General features: G+C 45.9%; 1 protein-coding gene across 4 annotated transcripts in view; it reads right to left on the bottom strand.

The window, feature by feature from the left end:
- Positions 1–14,406, bottom strand: part of CSNK1G1 (casein kinase 1 gamma 1) — an 89,297-nt gene that overhangs the window by 28,501 nt on the left and 46,390 nt on the right. For all 4 annotated transcript variants that reach the window (XM_063449290.1, XM_063449292.1, XM_063449291.1 and 1 more), the window contains exons 4-5: positions 1,762–1,831; positions 617–768 (exon numbers count right to left, since the gene is read on the bottom strand). In XM_063449290.1, the coding sequence (XP_063305360.1) occupies positions 617–768; positions 1,762–1,831 (222 nt within the window). The remainder of the gene's footprint in view (positions 1–616; positions 769–1,761; positions 1,832–14,406) is intronic.

Here is a 14,406-nt window from a genome sequence, read left to right on the forward strand (position 1 = left end):
CAGTTGTAGGAATCCATGTGCTTTAGAGAATTTAGCTTCTTGGTGTTTTCAGCCAATCTGATAAAACTCCCGCTCAGTAGACCGAGAGTGTCTGGCTTATAATAAATTGTAGCTGACTATCAGGAACAATGCATCGAAAATATAAATCACTTAACTTTTACTTTGTTATTTCAACTACTCTAAATCCAAATTGCTACATTAATTGCAATTAAAAAGCAGTGTTCCAGCCTTATTCAATGTTATGGAAGTTCACTGCTTGAAAGTAGGGATTGACAAAAAGCAAATCCTAATGGTAACTTTTAGACCATCTCGGTCAAGGTGTTACTTTTTAACGGACCGGCAACTACAAGGCTAACAATTTCCACAACAGAAGCACGGACCGTAGGGGGTTAGACAGGCACACGCTGAAAGCCCTACTTACTATGCGAACAGTAGGACAAGTATTAAACAAGAAGCAGAGTCTGATTTCCTGTTTTAGCAGAAGGGTTTTGCCAACTCCCATATTCTCACAACAGTACAGGGACAAAAAAGAATTGTGTTGCTGGAAAGTAGTTCATAAATATTTTATGAGCAAGAAAAATACAGTTACTTTACTGCCACTGAGACTTTCACTTACCAGTTGAATGGCTATCATCAACACAGTCTTCAAAGTGAAGGTCCGATCACAAAGGTCAAATAAATCTTCCAAACTTGGGCCCAGAAGCTCCAGTACCATGGCATTGTACTTTCCACATGGCCCAAAATAGAAGACCTGAGGAAGCCCATCAGCTGTGACATGTAAAGGAGGTGTGAACATTTAGAGAAACTATACACATATTTTAGTAAGAGTACACAATCAACACTTCTCTGGTTGCCCTATGCAAAACTAGAGGCACTGTCACAGACTAGACTGCCAATACTTCTTTAGGTATGTTACAGAGAACCACATGTGTGAATGCTTCCTCCATACAAATAAAGGAAATCTCAATAACATGGAAATCAGACAACATCACCACACAGCAGTATATGATTCTAGTAGCTCTCTCTTGGTGTTTCCCGTTTGAAAATAGATAAATGTTGCATAAACAGGTTGCGTATCATGCAGTGTACAGCACAGAATTTTAACATTATCCTTCTTTCATGAAAGAAAGTCCTACCATAACTGAATCCCATTTGCATTTGTCAGGATGCACAAAACAGGTCACTTATAAATAGTATATACAGCATTCCCCTCTCCCCAGCAAATGAATGGGTGTTGATTGCGCATGCGCAGTACTGCCATCTGCTTTTCATTGAATAGGAAGCAGCTCTCTGCTATCATTGCATGCACTAGTGCTCCCCCCCAATTAATTTGCACGAGAACCACAGCCAGGTTGTTTAACAGCATTACTGTAGCCTGAAAAAAAAAGGTACAAATTTGGCACAGTGTTGGCTTTTCTAAGGGAAACTTATTTAATGCAAAAACAGCTGATAAGTAGTATGATCCGATGTATGGATGTAGTTTTAAAGCCAGACGTACCCACACAGTATTTTCTACATCTATGTAATGTGTAGAACGTTATTTTGACTGTTTGGATACAACCATAATGAGCCTGCAATACTCAAGGCAGTACTGTAGTCGATTATTATAAATCCATAGGCAGGTGAGTTATTTGAATATTAGAGGACAGGCCAGGATAACCTGTATGGCAGTAACCTGAGAAGGTACCCAGTAGTACATAGAACAACTTTGCTCTAATTTCCTTTATTACAGTCACAAATGAAGCTGCAGGAGTTGAATACCTGTGTTCCCGAGTTGCTTGTAAAACCGGTATTCCAGGTGAAGCTGTGGAGCGCGTGATTTTATTGGTTCCTGTTGAAGAGATAAGGTATAATCAAATCACCAGACGTCACATGTTAAGTAATGTACTGCTATATTTAAATTTTCTTTAAAGACTGAATTCAAAATGTAAATACAGGTATTGCACATCAATTTCAATAATTTAAGGAGCTAGAAGATGAAACGTATACACAGAGTGTACACAAGAAGCAAAGTGAGCACTTATTCACTACTAAACACAAACTTGTAGTGAAATGATGAAAAAAACAAAATAGCAAAACTTGGGATTGGGGGGGATTGCTGATTTGGAAAAATTATCCAAATTCGCAACAGACCTAGCTTGGCTATTTTAACACACATGTTGCAATTTAGTTTTTAACGCATAACAATTTGTTGTGAAGTGAACAAACTCAGTGATTTCTACCTCTAATGCTATTCCTAGTGTAATAAGGCAAGAGCTAATTAGCTTTTCGTCAATTATAAGCTTTTTACCAAAATAAGGGAAAGATGATGGGATAAGAATTACTGGGAGCAGACAGCGAGAGAAGGTAAATAGTACGTAGCAGACGTTATAGTTTGGAAAAGGTTGGTCAATAACGTAGCTTGACTGGTATTATAAAACGACAAACTCCCATGTTGCTTTGAACCATGAATGTATGAAAAGCATTAAGGGAGTGGGGTTTTGTTCTACAAAGAAAGGTCAGCCCAAAAGAATCTGGATAGAAATGAAAACACAGAAAGTAAAATAAATACATACAGAAGTAATTTAAAACTTACAAAAGCAGAACCATTACATGTACTACATAGCAACACATTATATATATATATATAGCTCATATGACATGCTGCCATTTTATATTTGGATTTAAAGAAATCGTTGCTACGAAGAGGTTAAAAGGAGGAGGCAGCTTTCCTCTCTCTGTAATTTGTGAGGGCTTCTGTGTGGAGTGATGTCCAGTGTCAGCATTTTGACAGAGCACTGGGAAAAGACAGGATGAAGTAGCTACTAGAAAGGCAATGTACAGGAGATTAGGCTGGTCTGAGCGAGACAGGACGAACAAGCAAAAAAAAAAAAAAAAACACTAAAGAAACCAAGTGAAAGAAAAGGTCAAATGATTCATGGGTAAAAATGGCAGGAATTGGAGAACAAGTGAACTCCGTGGATAAAAGGAGAGGGTGGAGTGAAAGATTATAAAAGCAATAAAATCAAAGTACACCAAACAAAACTAAAATTAGCATCAAAAATAGTGAAAGGAAACGGCAACAGAAACTATGATATAATGTGATAACCCAGCGATTTATACTGCCTGTAACTTGGGATGATCACACAACACGCTAACGTAAAGGGAAACTCCCAGGCCCCAGAAATGTATGTTCATGACACAGCATATGTTGTATGTCAGCTCCCCGTACTCCCAAAGAATATCTCATAAATGCAGCAATTCACAAAAAAACAATACAACTCTCCCACCCCCCACCCCAAACATTGTAGGTATCTGCAGAATACCTAGTACTGGTGTGCTCCATCAAACTTCCCAATTTATCTCTACTGGTGGGTTTTACGAAACACAGCCATAGGCGAGTGTGATAGGATGTACAGAACATGACTCGTGATGCAAGTGTCTCTCGGCCCGGCACCAGACTCTCCGGGCTAAAAAACATGCTTGACATGAGTTGTTCATGCACAATGCACACTACTGCATCGCACAGACACAACGGTCAACTCAAAATAAGTTTTTAATAAAACAATCATTTCATCATGTTTTGAAAGGCAATAGAGAATCCACACATAATACATGTATTTCTTGGGGTTTTTATTTAAATAAATATACTTTACACAGGTTTCTCACTTCTCTCAGGTTTTAGTTAACACATTTCAAATACATTTCCTTCAGCTAGCTGTAATACATTCAGTGTAAGAATTTCTAAGTAATTGCAATATTTACAGAATTTTATTTTTACAAAGTCTTTTTTTTATAAAAATGTGAAACATAGAGATGTATGTAGCTGTAGACATCAGTGTGTAAGGAACATATTTCTCCAGAATTGTAGAATTATTCTGGATTCTCTAAAATTGGCAATATCATTGGAGACATTAATTGTTTGGGTATATTTTTTTTAATTGTCAACCGATGTTTTATTGAGGCAATGAAGTAGTACAGAACATACAACACAGAGTTATAGCATACACAGATTAATATATGCTTTGTTTATGCATGTTTTATTTTATTTTAATACAATGTGTTAATACTTATACTATGTCTAAAAAAAAAAAAAAAAAAAATCTTTTACCTTTGAGGACATGGATTTTTAGTATTAACAATAAATAAAAACTGGTAACAGTTATGCAAAATTTTTACAAAAAATCTAATGTACTGATTTCACATGCACTAAAATTAAAGCCAAAGCTGCTTGACAAATGGGCCAACGTTTTGCATCTAAACAATGTTCTGTTCCAGGCCACAAGGGAGTGGAACCAGTTTATTCAAGGGACAGACCGTGTGACTGGTTTGCAGCCAGAGATCTAACATGGGGTGCGCCCAAGGATGAGGAACAAACCCAATGCTCCTTGCGCGGTGCTTGCTCTGGTATATGCCAATGATTCATTCTGACAAGCCATGATGGCACTGCACATGCAACGTCACTATATGCCTTGGTATGGAGAGCTGAAAAGTAAAAGTCCAAGCTCTCCTATGCAGAGGGCTCTATTACCAGGGGATCTACGGTAGGCACTACAACTTCAATTATGTTATAAGTTGTAATGACTATAGTGTTCCTTTAAATTAAACATAAAAGTAGAAATTCACACCTGGCTATCCTTCAACTTGGAGCCACCATCTCTATTAAATATTAGTATCAGGAATACAAATGTATATTCCTGACACTATAGGTCTTAAAGCGGCACTGTCATGCCAAACTTACCTTTCCCCAATCGATTCCTCTTCTCCCTCTCTGTCAGGATCTTTTCTTCTTTTATTTATGTCTGCTCTAGTTTTCTTTAAAACAAAAGACAAAGTAGGGACTATTTTGTCTTATGGAGGTTTCCTACGCTTGACCAGCGGAGGAGCAAAGTGTGCTCCGTTTTCTGTGGTCAAAGCAGTTTTCCCACAATTCTCATCTTTCCTCCGTGATCTCGCGATGCTTCCTGTCAGTATTCCCGAACGTCCTCTCATTTAGAACGAAGGCCGGCGTAACTACCGAATTTCGTCATAACAGAATGAGAACAGTTTCTCCAATCGCATTAGGACGCAATTCAGGACTTTGTTCGGATCGGAATTCCATTTGAATGAATGAAATTCGGATCCGATTCGTGCCGCAGCTGCATCTTGAAGCCACTTAGTAGATAGCTCCCTAATACCGTGGGGAATTAAGGAGTTATCTACCAAAAGGCTGAAAGACCTAAATTGGTCTTTCAGCCAAATTTACTAATAACAAGTAAAGATTACTTAGTATTAGTAAATTCTGCCCCTACTCACTGTTCACGGTTTAAAAAAAAAAAAAAAAAAAAAAAAAACCTTGTATCCCACCTCCCGTGTCATGCGAGTGTGGGCTATTAAACTGAAGGGGTGACCTAAATAAAAATGATGGGGGGAGGGGAGGGGCGGGGTTACGGACCTAATAAGTGGCGGATGGGGGCCCTAAATTATAATAAGGGGTGAGGGGAGACCTATTGTCCTACCCCCAGCCCCCACCCATTCAAATTGAAAGCATGGGAAAATTCCAAAAAACACTTTCCCACGCTATGTAAAATGACACAGAGCACTCTGATTGGTTGGATTTCAAGCCTTCAAGCTTTCATTTACCTGTCAGGGCACTCTGATTGGTTGGCTTAAACCAACCAATCAGAACGCTCTGAGCCTAATTGCAGGTCATGGAAAGGCTTTATAAGCCTTTCCCTGCCCTGTAAAGCCCAATCTGTGCCATCTACACACCCCCCCTTCAGTTTAATAGCCCCCATCCGTGCCAGCTCGGGACGAGGGACACTAGGGGGCAGCCCATCTAGTGTGGGCAGATGACATGTCCCACAGGGACTTCCTCTACCCACACAAAGATGGCGGTGCCAGGACCTAGGTCCGGGCAGAAAATAAAGATGAAAAGATAGTTAATATGGGGGGGCTTAGGGGTTAACTAGGGGGACAATTAGATGTATTGGAGTCGGGAGGGGGGGTTAAAAAAAATGGATTCGGCGAATGACAGTGCCGCTTTAATAATGTTTAGGTGATCAGTCCTCTCTTACCTCCGGTTTAAAAGGCTATTTACTCACCTTTTTCCAGCACCAAGCAATTTTGCATGCGGCTGGCTACGCCCACGCTTCGTACCCTTGGCGGAGATCAAGCTTGATGACCTATTGCATATGTGCGGCAAAATATTGCGCTGGCCAATCAGCATCTCCTCATAGAGATGCATTTACTCAATGCATCTCTACAGGGGAAGTTCAGTGCCTCCATATAGAGAGAGAGTGCCGATGCTGAATGTCAGCGCGGACCCACAAAGCACCTCTAGTGAAAGCCTGAGTGACTGGTGCCTAACAACACCCCCAGTATCAATGTATCTCAGAAAAGGCAGTGTTTACATTGATTGACTACACTCATTAAGCTGTAGTTGTTCTGGTGACTATAGTCCCTCTAACGCCATGTCAGTATTTATTATAAATTCTGCCCTTTGAACCTAGCAGTGGGCACAGAGAAAGCATACAGAGGAATGAAACATTACCAATGTTGAGGATACATAGAAGCAAAGTTTGCTGTGGTTTTGCCTTCTCCGAACTAGGTTATAAATGTAATTTGCTAAATTTTCTAAATAAATAAGAAAAGAAAAAAAAGAAAAAAGAAATCGAGCATCTCATGAGAAAAGGTTAACACAAGTTGCAGGTCATTTTCCATGTTTGATTTAATGGTGTAAATGCCAGAGAATTACAGTTTCCCTTTAAACCAAGGTTGGCCACAAAGAGTGATGCCACTTTGAAGAGAATTCATGGGTTTTCATGAATTAATGAATCAGGGACTTTGCGAAACTGCCAAATTAGTCAAACTGATGGTGGAATATCATTCCCATAATTCTCTCCTTGTCACAATAACTGGGGATATGGTGATAACTATGCAAATGCACCAGCACTTAAGTAATAAAGGCCCTATTTAGAACTACCGGTATATCGTTTAAATAACGAAGCCTTATTTAGGGTTTTCATTCTCAATACAGATCCAGAAGATTGAGGGAATAGAAGACATTGCTAAGTACAATGGCAGGAAAGATTGCTTATGTGGTTTTATATAAACAGAGCATGCTTTGAAGACAATATAAAAATATTGTTATTTCTCTGAAATAAGTGGCTGTAAATTTACAGTGAGTCCTGATTTACTATCGCTGGCTTCCTGTGCAAAATAAAGAAATAAAGCAAAAAAGAAGCCACGGTATGGCATGTATTACAATAAAGCTTTACTTGAATCAGAAGTCCAACTGATGCGAACAAGGAGATAATTAGCTGGGAATACAACTCCCATTAGGCTTTACCTGTCTTTGCCCACTAAAATGTGTGCCCTGGCTGTGCCTAAAATTAAAGCATAACGAAGCTATTTTGAACTTTTTTATAGGTTTACTTTTTTTTTTTTTTTTTTTTTTTTTTTTTTTTTTTTTTTTATACTTCATATTTTTTATTTTTATGGTGCATGAAAGATCACAACATTTCTTGTATGGCCACAACAGCCTTAACAAGCGCATTGGTTACAAGTGTACGAGCATATTTGTGGTAGGAAAGAAACTTGTACATAGTTTAGTGAGTTGCTTGGTTCATAGAAACATTGATGAGTTTAGCTCGGAAGTAGCGAGGATAAGGATAAGGACCAGAAGCTTATTATCTAGTGAGCTTGTAGCAATTACGTATAATGAGGAGCGCTGCCTGTTTTTGCGTAAGTTGTATATACATTAATGAAGGCTATCATGTGCCTCCCAAGTAGCAGTAGACTTTGCAATTGCATGTTACAGTGAGTCATACAGAGGGTATTACTATGTCTGTGACATTCGGGGCTGACGCTCATTTGAGGATTTATAATAGTATGTCACCTTGCAGTGTATGTATAGGGTCCGACGTCTGTTTGCCACTGACTGCTTGTGGTGAGGATGTCATCTGCGTAGGAGTGGGTATTGGTGCGGTATGGTGTGTGATAGAGGTTTGTTGCGGTGGGTGATGCCCCATAAGGTGGGGTATGTGGTGTTCTGATGTTCCATGTTTGGAACACGGGGTCTGCTCTGGAGGAGGGAGGGCGGCCTGTGGGCAGCAGGGAGATGTGGGTCGAGGTATCCCTTCAGTTACAGTCGCCTGTAGCGTGGAGTCATGGGTATTGGGGACCTCAGGTAGCAGGTTGGTCCGTGGTGTGTGGTAAGGGGTCTGTCGACGGGGTTCTGTAGTGTGTGTTTGCTTTGCTTCCCTGACAGGGCCCCCTTTCGTTACCTGGCGTGTGGCTTGTGTCGGCCTCAGTCAGGTGTGCGAGGGAGAAGTCTTGTGTGTCAGGTGTCACAGGTGGTTCTTGTGCTCAGCGTTGTCACTCTGGCAGGGGGTGACGTGCGGTCAGGGGTAGTAGGGGGGGGAGTGAAGGGGAGGTAGCGATGGCGGGGGGTGACCAGGAATTAGTTTGGGTGTGCCTGGGTGTGAGAGGTGGGGTGTGGGCTTCGGGCTCCCGGGCCTGTGTCCGCGTCCCAGCTCCCCCCGTCCCTGGGCCCGGCATCGGCGTGCTCATTTCGGATCCGTCCTTCCGTCGGGACTGCCTCCGATGTTCCGTCGCTCCTGTCTGGGCCCTCCGGCAGGGGGGGCCTCGTATTTGATCCCGGGGGTTGCGTGTCTCCTCCGGTCCCGGAGGGGGAGGCGAGCCATCTTAGCCAGTGGTACCAGGTGTCGTGGTAGCGCTGTATACGTCCGGCCGCTGAGAGGATCAGCTCCTCGATCTGTCTGATGTCCTCCACTCTGGTTAGCCACTCTCTCAGCGTCGGGGCCGTGGGTTGTTTCCAGTGTGTCGGGATAAGACTACGCGCCGCGTTTAGGAGATGTGGTATCACTGATCTCTTGAATTTAGGTGTGGGGATTGAGGTTAGTTGGAGTAGGTAGGTTTCCGGTGTGAGTTGTATGTTTGCGTCCGTTATGGTCACCATGACAGCGTGAATCGCCGACCAATAGGGTTTGATGTGTGGGCAGGTCCACCAGATATGGAAGAGGGATCCCAGTTCCCTCCCGCACCTCCAGCATTCGGGTTCGCAGGCATCTGTTATTATGGATAGTTTCTCGGGTGTCCTGTACCAGTGCGAGAGCATTTTATATCCTGTTTCCTGGAATTTGGTGGCTATGGATGCTTTATGTATGAGTGTGAACACTGTGGTCCATTGTTCCGCAGGGAGTGTGTGTCCTAGATCCCTTTCCCAGTATTTAGTGAAATAAGGGAGAGGTGCATCGGTGGATGGTGTAATCTGTGTGCGGTATAGTAACGATATTGCGTGCGGTGGGCTCGGGGGGTTCGTGCACATCATCTCAAAGGCGGTGAGTGCTCGGGTCGCTGAGTCCAGTCCTGGCGTGGTCTGCAGGAACCTCTTCAGTTGATGGTATTTGAAGAGGAGCGACCAGGTGTGCGGGTTGTTCGGGACCAGTTCTCTCAGGGTTGTGATTGCGCCCTGTTTGTACACGTCCTTCAACCTGCAGGGGGTTGGTAGTCCCAGCGCTGTAATGTAGCGGGGATCCTCCGCCGGAGGGAGTCGTGGGTTGTGCGATACAGGGCAGAGAGGTGAGAGCTCCGGAGCCATGTCCTTTTGTAGAGCCAGTCTCCTCCAGATGGTCATTGTGACGTTCAGCGTTGGATGTTGTTTTGGCAATTCGCCTTGCGTCGCTTTCGGTAGCCACGGGAGGAGAGGGAGGGGAGTTTGCGAGAAGCTCGCCTCTATCGGGATCCACAGTTTGTCTTTTGGGTTGTGTGTCCATTCAATCAGTCGTTGGAGGTGTATCGCCTGTCGGTATTTTGTCAGGTCTGGTAAGCCTAGGCCCCCATGCAGTTTGGGTTTGGTGAGAGTGGCAAAGTTCAGTCTCGCTTTTTTACGGTGCCACACGTATTCTGTCATTGTTTTTCGGACTTGTGCAAAAAAGGATTTGGGGATATGTACTGGTAGGGTCTGTAGGAGGTATAGGAGACGTGGGAGAATATTCATCTTGAGTACACTGATCCTGCCCAGCCATGTGATATGGGGGAGGTGCCAGGCATTCAGGTCTTTTGTGATTCGTTCCAGGAGGGGGGGGAAGTTGATGCGGAAGGTGTCCGTAGGGTCCGCCGATAGCCATGTCCCCAGGTATTTGATCGCCTCTGTGCACCAGCGGAAGGGGAAGTCATTCTGCAAGCTGGTAACCAGCGCTTGGGGGCATCCCACATTGAGAATCTCAGATTTAGTGTAGTTGATTTTTAGGTTTGACAAGGTGCCATACGTGTCGAATTGCTGCAGCAGTTCTCTGAGAGAGTGCCGTGGGTTGGTGATTGTAAACAGGAGGTCATCCGCATATGCGGAGACTTTGCTGACTCCCCATCTGCCTCCAATTCCGGAGATGCCAGGTTGAGCTCTAATGGCGTTGAGGAACGGCTCCAGACTGAGGACAAAGAGCAACGGTGATAACGGACAGCCTTGTCTCGTGCCGTTTTTTATCTCAAACGGGTCTGAGAGGAGTCCGTTCACCTGTACTCTGGCTGTTGGGTTGGCGTACAGGGCCGATATCCAGGCCATCATGTGCTGTCCTAATCCGAGGTGTGCCAGTGTGGACCGCAGGAAGGACCAATCGACCCTGTCGAAGGCCTTCTCCGCGTCCGTTGAGATCAGTAGGGCGGGCAAGGGACCCTGCTTTGCTGCGTGGATCAGGTTGAGTGCCTTGGTGGTGTTGTCTCTGGCCTCTCTGCCCTCCACGAATCCCACCTGGTCAGGGTGGATCAGGTCTGGCAGTAGCGGTTGGAGGCGAAGAGCCAGAATCTTGGCGAACAATTTGAGGTCGGTGTTCAGCAAAGAGATCGGGCGGTAACTGGCACAGGAGGACGGGTCCTTCCCTTCTTTTGGTATTACCACTACGTGGGCTCGGAGCGAGGCGGGGTCTAATGAGCCTCCATTTTGAATGGAGTTGAAGAGGTTGAGCAAGTGTGGGGTAAGAACGTCCGCGAACATCTTGTAGTATTTTGCCGTAAAACCGTCCGGGCCAGGACTCTTTCCCTGCTTGGCTTTTTTGATGGCCAAGCATACTTCTGCGCTCGTGATGTCTTCCTCCAGGGCAGCGACGGTTTCGGGCGGGAGTTTAGTTGTCATGTGTTGTGTGATATATGCCTTCTGGCGAGCCTCGAAGGTCTTCGCCGTTTCGGTCTGGCGTGAGGGGTTTGCGGGCAGGTTATATAGTGAGGAGTAATATTGTCTGAACCCCTCCGCGATGGTTTTCGGCGTGAGCAGTGATTGTCCCCTCAGTGCGATCCGTTGGACATGGCTCTTTTGCCTCCTTGCTCTCAGCGCTCTGGCTAGCAGTTTGCCGCTCTTGTTCCCATATTCATAGAATGTTTTCTTCGTGAGCTGAAACTGGAATGTAATCTTAGATGTGAGGCGCGTGTTTAGATCTGCTTTGGCGTCCAGGAGTTGTTTGTAGGTAGCGTCGTCAAGGGAGCGTTTGTGTCGTGTTTCAAGTTGGGTCACTCGGTCGATGAGGTGTGAGATTTCTTGTGCGCGTTGTCGCTTCAGGCGGGTGCCGTGCTTGATGAGAATGCCCCTGATGACGCATTTATGCGCTTCCCAGATGATGGGTAGTGTACAGTCAGGTGGTTTGTTGGTGAGGAAGTAGTGTTCCAAAGCGGTGCGTATTTCCGTTTGGATGATTGGGTCTTCCAGGAGGGATTCGTTTAGCTTCCACGTCCATTGCGGTTTGTAGGGTCTGGGGTCATCGATGGCGAGGATTAGTGGTGCGTGATCGGACCAGGTTATGGGTGCAATGCGGGCAGATCTCAGCGTGTCTAGGTTCCTGTGTTGTATGAAGAAGTAGTCTAATCTCGAATAGGAGCTGTGTGGTGCTGAGTAGTATGTGTAGTCCCTTTCCGTATTGTGGAGAATGCGCCAGCAGTCCGCTAGTAGATGCTCGGAGAGGAGGGATCTCATGCCTCGGAGGACATGGTCCGGGATCGTGGAGACGCCTTTCGACGTGTCGACTCTGGGGTCCAGGGGGGCGTTGAAGTCCCCTCCAATTATGACGGTGCCCTCTCCAAATGTTTCCAGGGTTCGTAGGGCGGCGGACAGGAATTGTTTCTGGCCCTTGTTCGGGAGGTATAAATTTGCCAGAGTGATTTTGGAGTTGCCTACATTCCCTTTGATGAAAAGGTACCTGCCTTCCGCGTCTTGTATCTCCGCTTCGAATTTGAATTGGACGTCTGCTGAGAGCAGGATGGCCACTCCCTTGGATTTGTTCAGGGGGTTGTGGGCGAAGTATCCCGTGGGATAGTATCTGTTGGAGAATCTAGGGGCCTGGGGAGCGTGGAAGTGGGTTTCCTGGAAGAAAGCCACCGATATCCCCAGTGCCCTAATCTCTCGCAGGGCTCTGGCTCGTTTGTGAGGTGAGTTGAGGCCCCTTGCGTTTATCGTGTAGAGGTTGATGGAGTTGCCATCGCTTCTGCCCGCGCCAGGGGCGTGGGGAGCGGGGGGGGGCGAACCCATGCCACCGGGTCACCTTCTGGCCCTGAGTGGGAGGTGTAAGGAGGGGAGGGGTAGTGGGGAGGAGTGTGGGGTGTGGGAGGTGTGATCAGGTCGCAGAGGCGACAGTAAGTAGGGGTAATGTGCCGCTGGGAGGCGGAGGTCCAGGGACGAAGTCCTGTGGGTCCACCTCACAGGTTTTTGGCAGTACACCCGTGGGGTTGGTAGTGTCGGGGGAGGGATGGTCGCCCACTGATGACTTCCCGGTGAGTGGTGAGTCACAGTCAGCCCTCATCCGTCTCCTGCTGCCCAGTAGCTCTGTAGTGGAGGTTGAAGTGGCACCCATGGAGGGTAGAGTCGTAAAAGGGGAGCGGAAGCGGTCCGTGTAGCGTGGAAGCGGATGTCCGCTTCGGCCCCGGAGTGGTGTGTTCGTGAGTTGAGCGTTGCGGGAATTGAGCGGGGTGAGGGAGGGATTGTCTAATACATTCGTATAACCTATATCTTTAAACAGTAGCATGCACAGGAAGATCTTAGGTAACATTTTAAACAAGTCAAACATTTCAGACCTTTTAAACATATTGAACAAGTTAAACCAGTTGAGCTAGGTAAACATCTCAAACATGCCCATGTAGGGTGATGTGCAGTGGTGCGATGGCACTCAGTCATCTGTCGGTGGGGGTGTGCGTCGTGGGGTGACCAGTCAGGGATGGGGGGGTTGGTGGAATCGAGGTGGGGGGGAGCGTATGCGGGTTTGTCATTACCCTTTGAGTTTCCGTCTCGGTGTTGTGTGAGTTCAGATTGTCTCACGTGGGAAGGGTTATGGGTAACATCGGCGTACCTGTATCCCGTGGGCGTTGGTAGTGTGGTCGTGTACCTGCGGCTAAGTGTGCGTGCTCACGGTGGTGCGTGCCCCTGTGTGCTCAGTCCACCCCTTCTGGTATCAGCTCAGTCGTCTATCAGCACTATGTGGTAGTGTTTCGGGCCTTCGGGGGGCTCGTTCGGGAGGGTCAGTCTTCCCGTCGTGTTGTACCACCCCCTTGCTGTTGTAAAGGCAAATGTGACATTTTGAAGATTACATGGAGTAAGATAAAGATAAACAACCTTGACATGGACGGTACAACTTTGCAGCATGGAAGATCATAGGTAACATTTTAAACAAGACAAGCATTTCAGATGTTTTAGACAAATTGACCAGTTAAACCTGTTGAGCAAGGTAAGCAACCCAAGCATACCCATGTAGGATGATGTGCAGTGGTGCGGTGGCACTCAGCTCTCTGTCGGTGGGATTGTGCGTCGTGGGGTGCACGTCTGTTTGAGAGGTGGTCAGTCAGGAATGGGGGGGGTTGGTGGGATCGAGGTGGGGGGGAGCGTATGCGAGTTTGTCATTACCCTTTGAGTTTCCGTCTTGGTGTTTTGTTAATTCAGGTTGTCTTACGTGGGTAGGGTTAAGTGTACTATCGGCGTACCTGTAGCTCGTGGGCGTTCGTAGTGTGGTCGTATACCTGCGTCTAAGTGTGCGTACACACGTCGATATGTGCCCCTGTGTGTGCCTGTGAGCTCAGTCCACTCTTTCTGGTGTCAGTCCAGTCGTCTAACGGCACTATGTGGTGATGTTTCGGGCCTTCGGGGGGTTCGTCAGGGAGGGTCAGGCTTCCCGTCGTGTTGTACCATCCCCTTGCTGTTGTAGAGGCAAATATTACATTTTAAAGACATTACATGGCTTAAAATAAAGATAAACAACATTGACATGGGTGGTACATCTATGTAACATTGTGACCATCATTAGGTAGTGCTTCGGTGGTCTGTCCCCCCGTTATCAGTGCCTGAATGTGTGTGTAGAGGTGTGGTGAGTAGGGTTTTGTCATGCTGGTGTAGGCCTATGTAGGTAAGAGTGAGATGTTTGTATTTGCTGTGTGTGTTCTCTCTTGGGGTGG

The sequence above is a fragment of the Pelobates fuscus genome, chromosome 3 (assembly GCF_036172605.1).
Source record: "Pelobates fuscus isolate aPelFus1 chromosome 3, aPelFus1.pri, whole genome shotgun sequence".
Taxonomy (NCBI): Eukaryota; Metazoa; Chordata; class Amphibia; order Anura; family Pelobatidae; genus Pelobates; species Pelobates fuscus.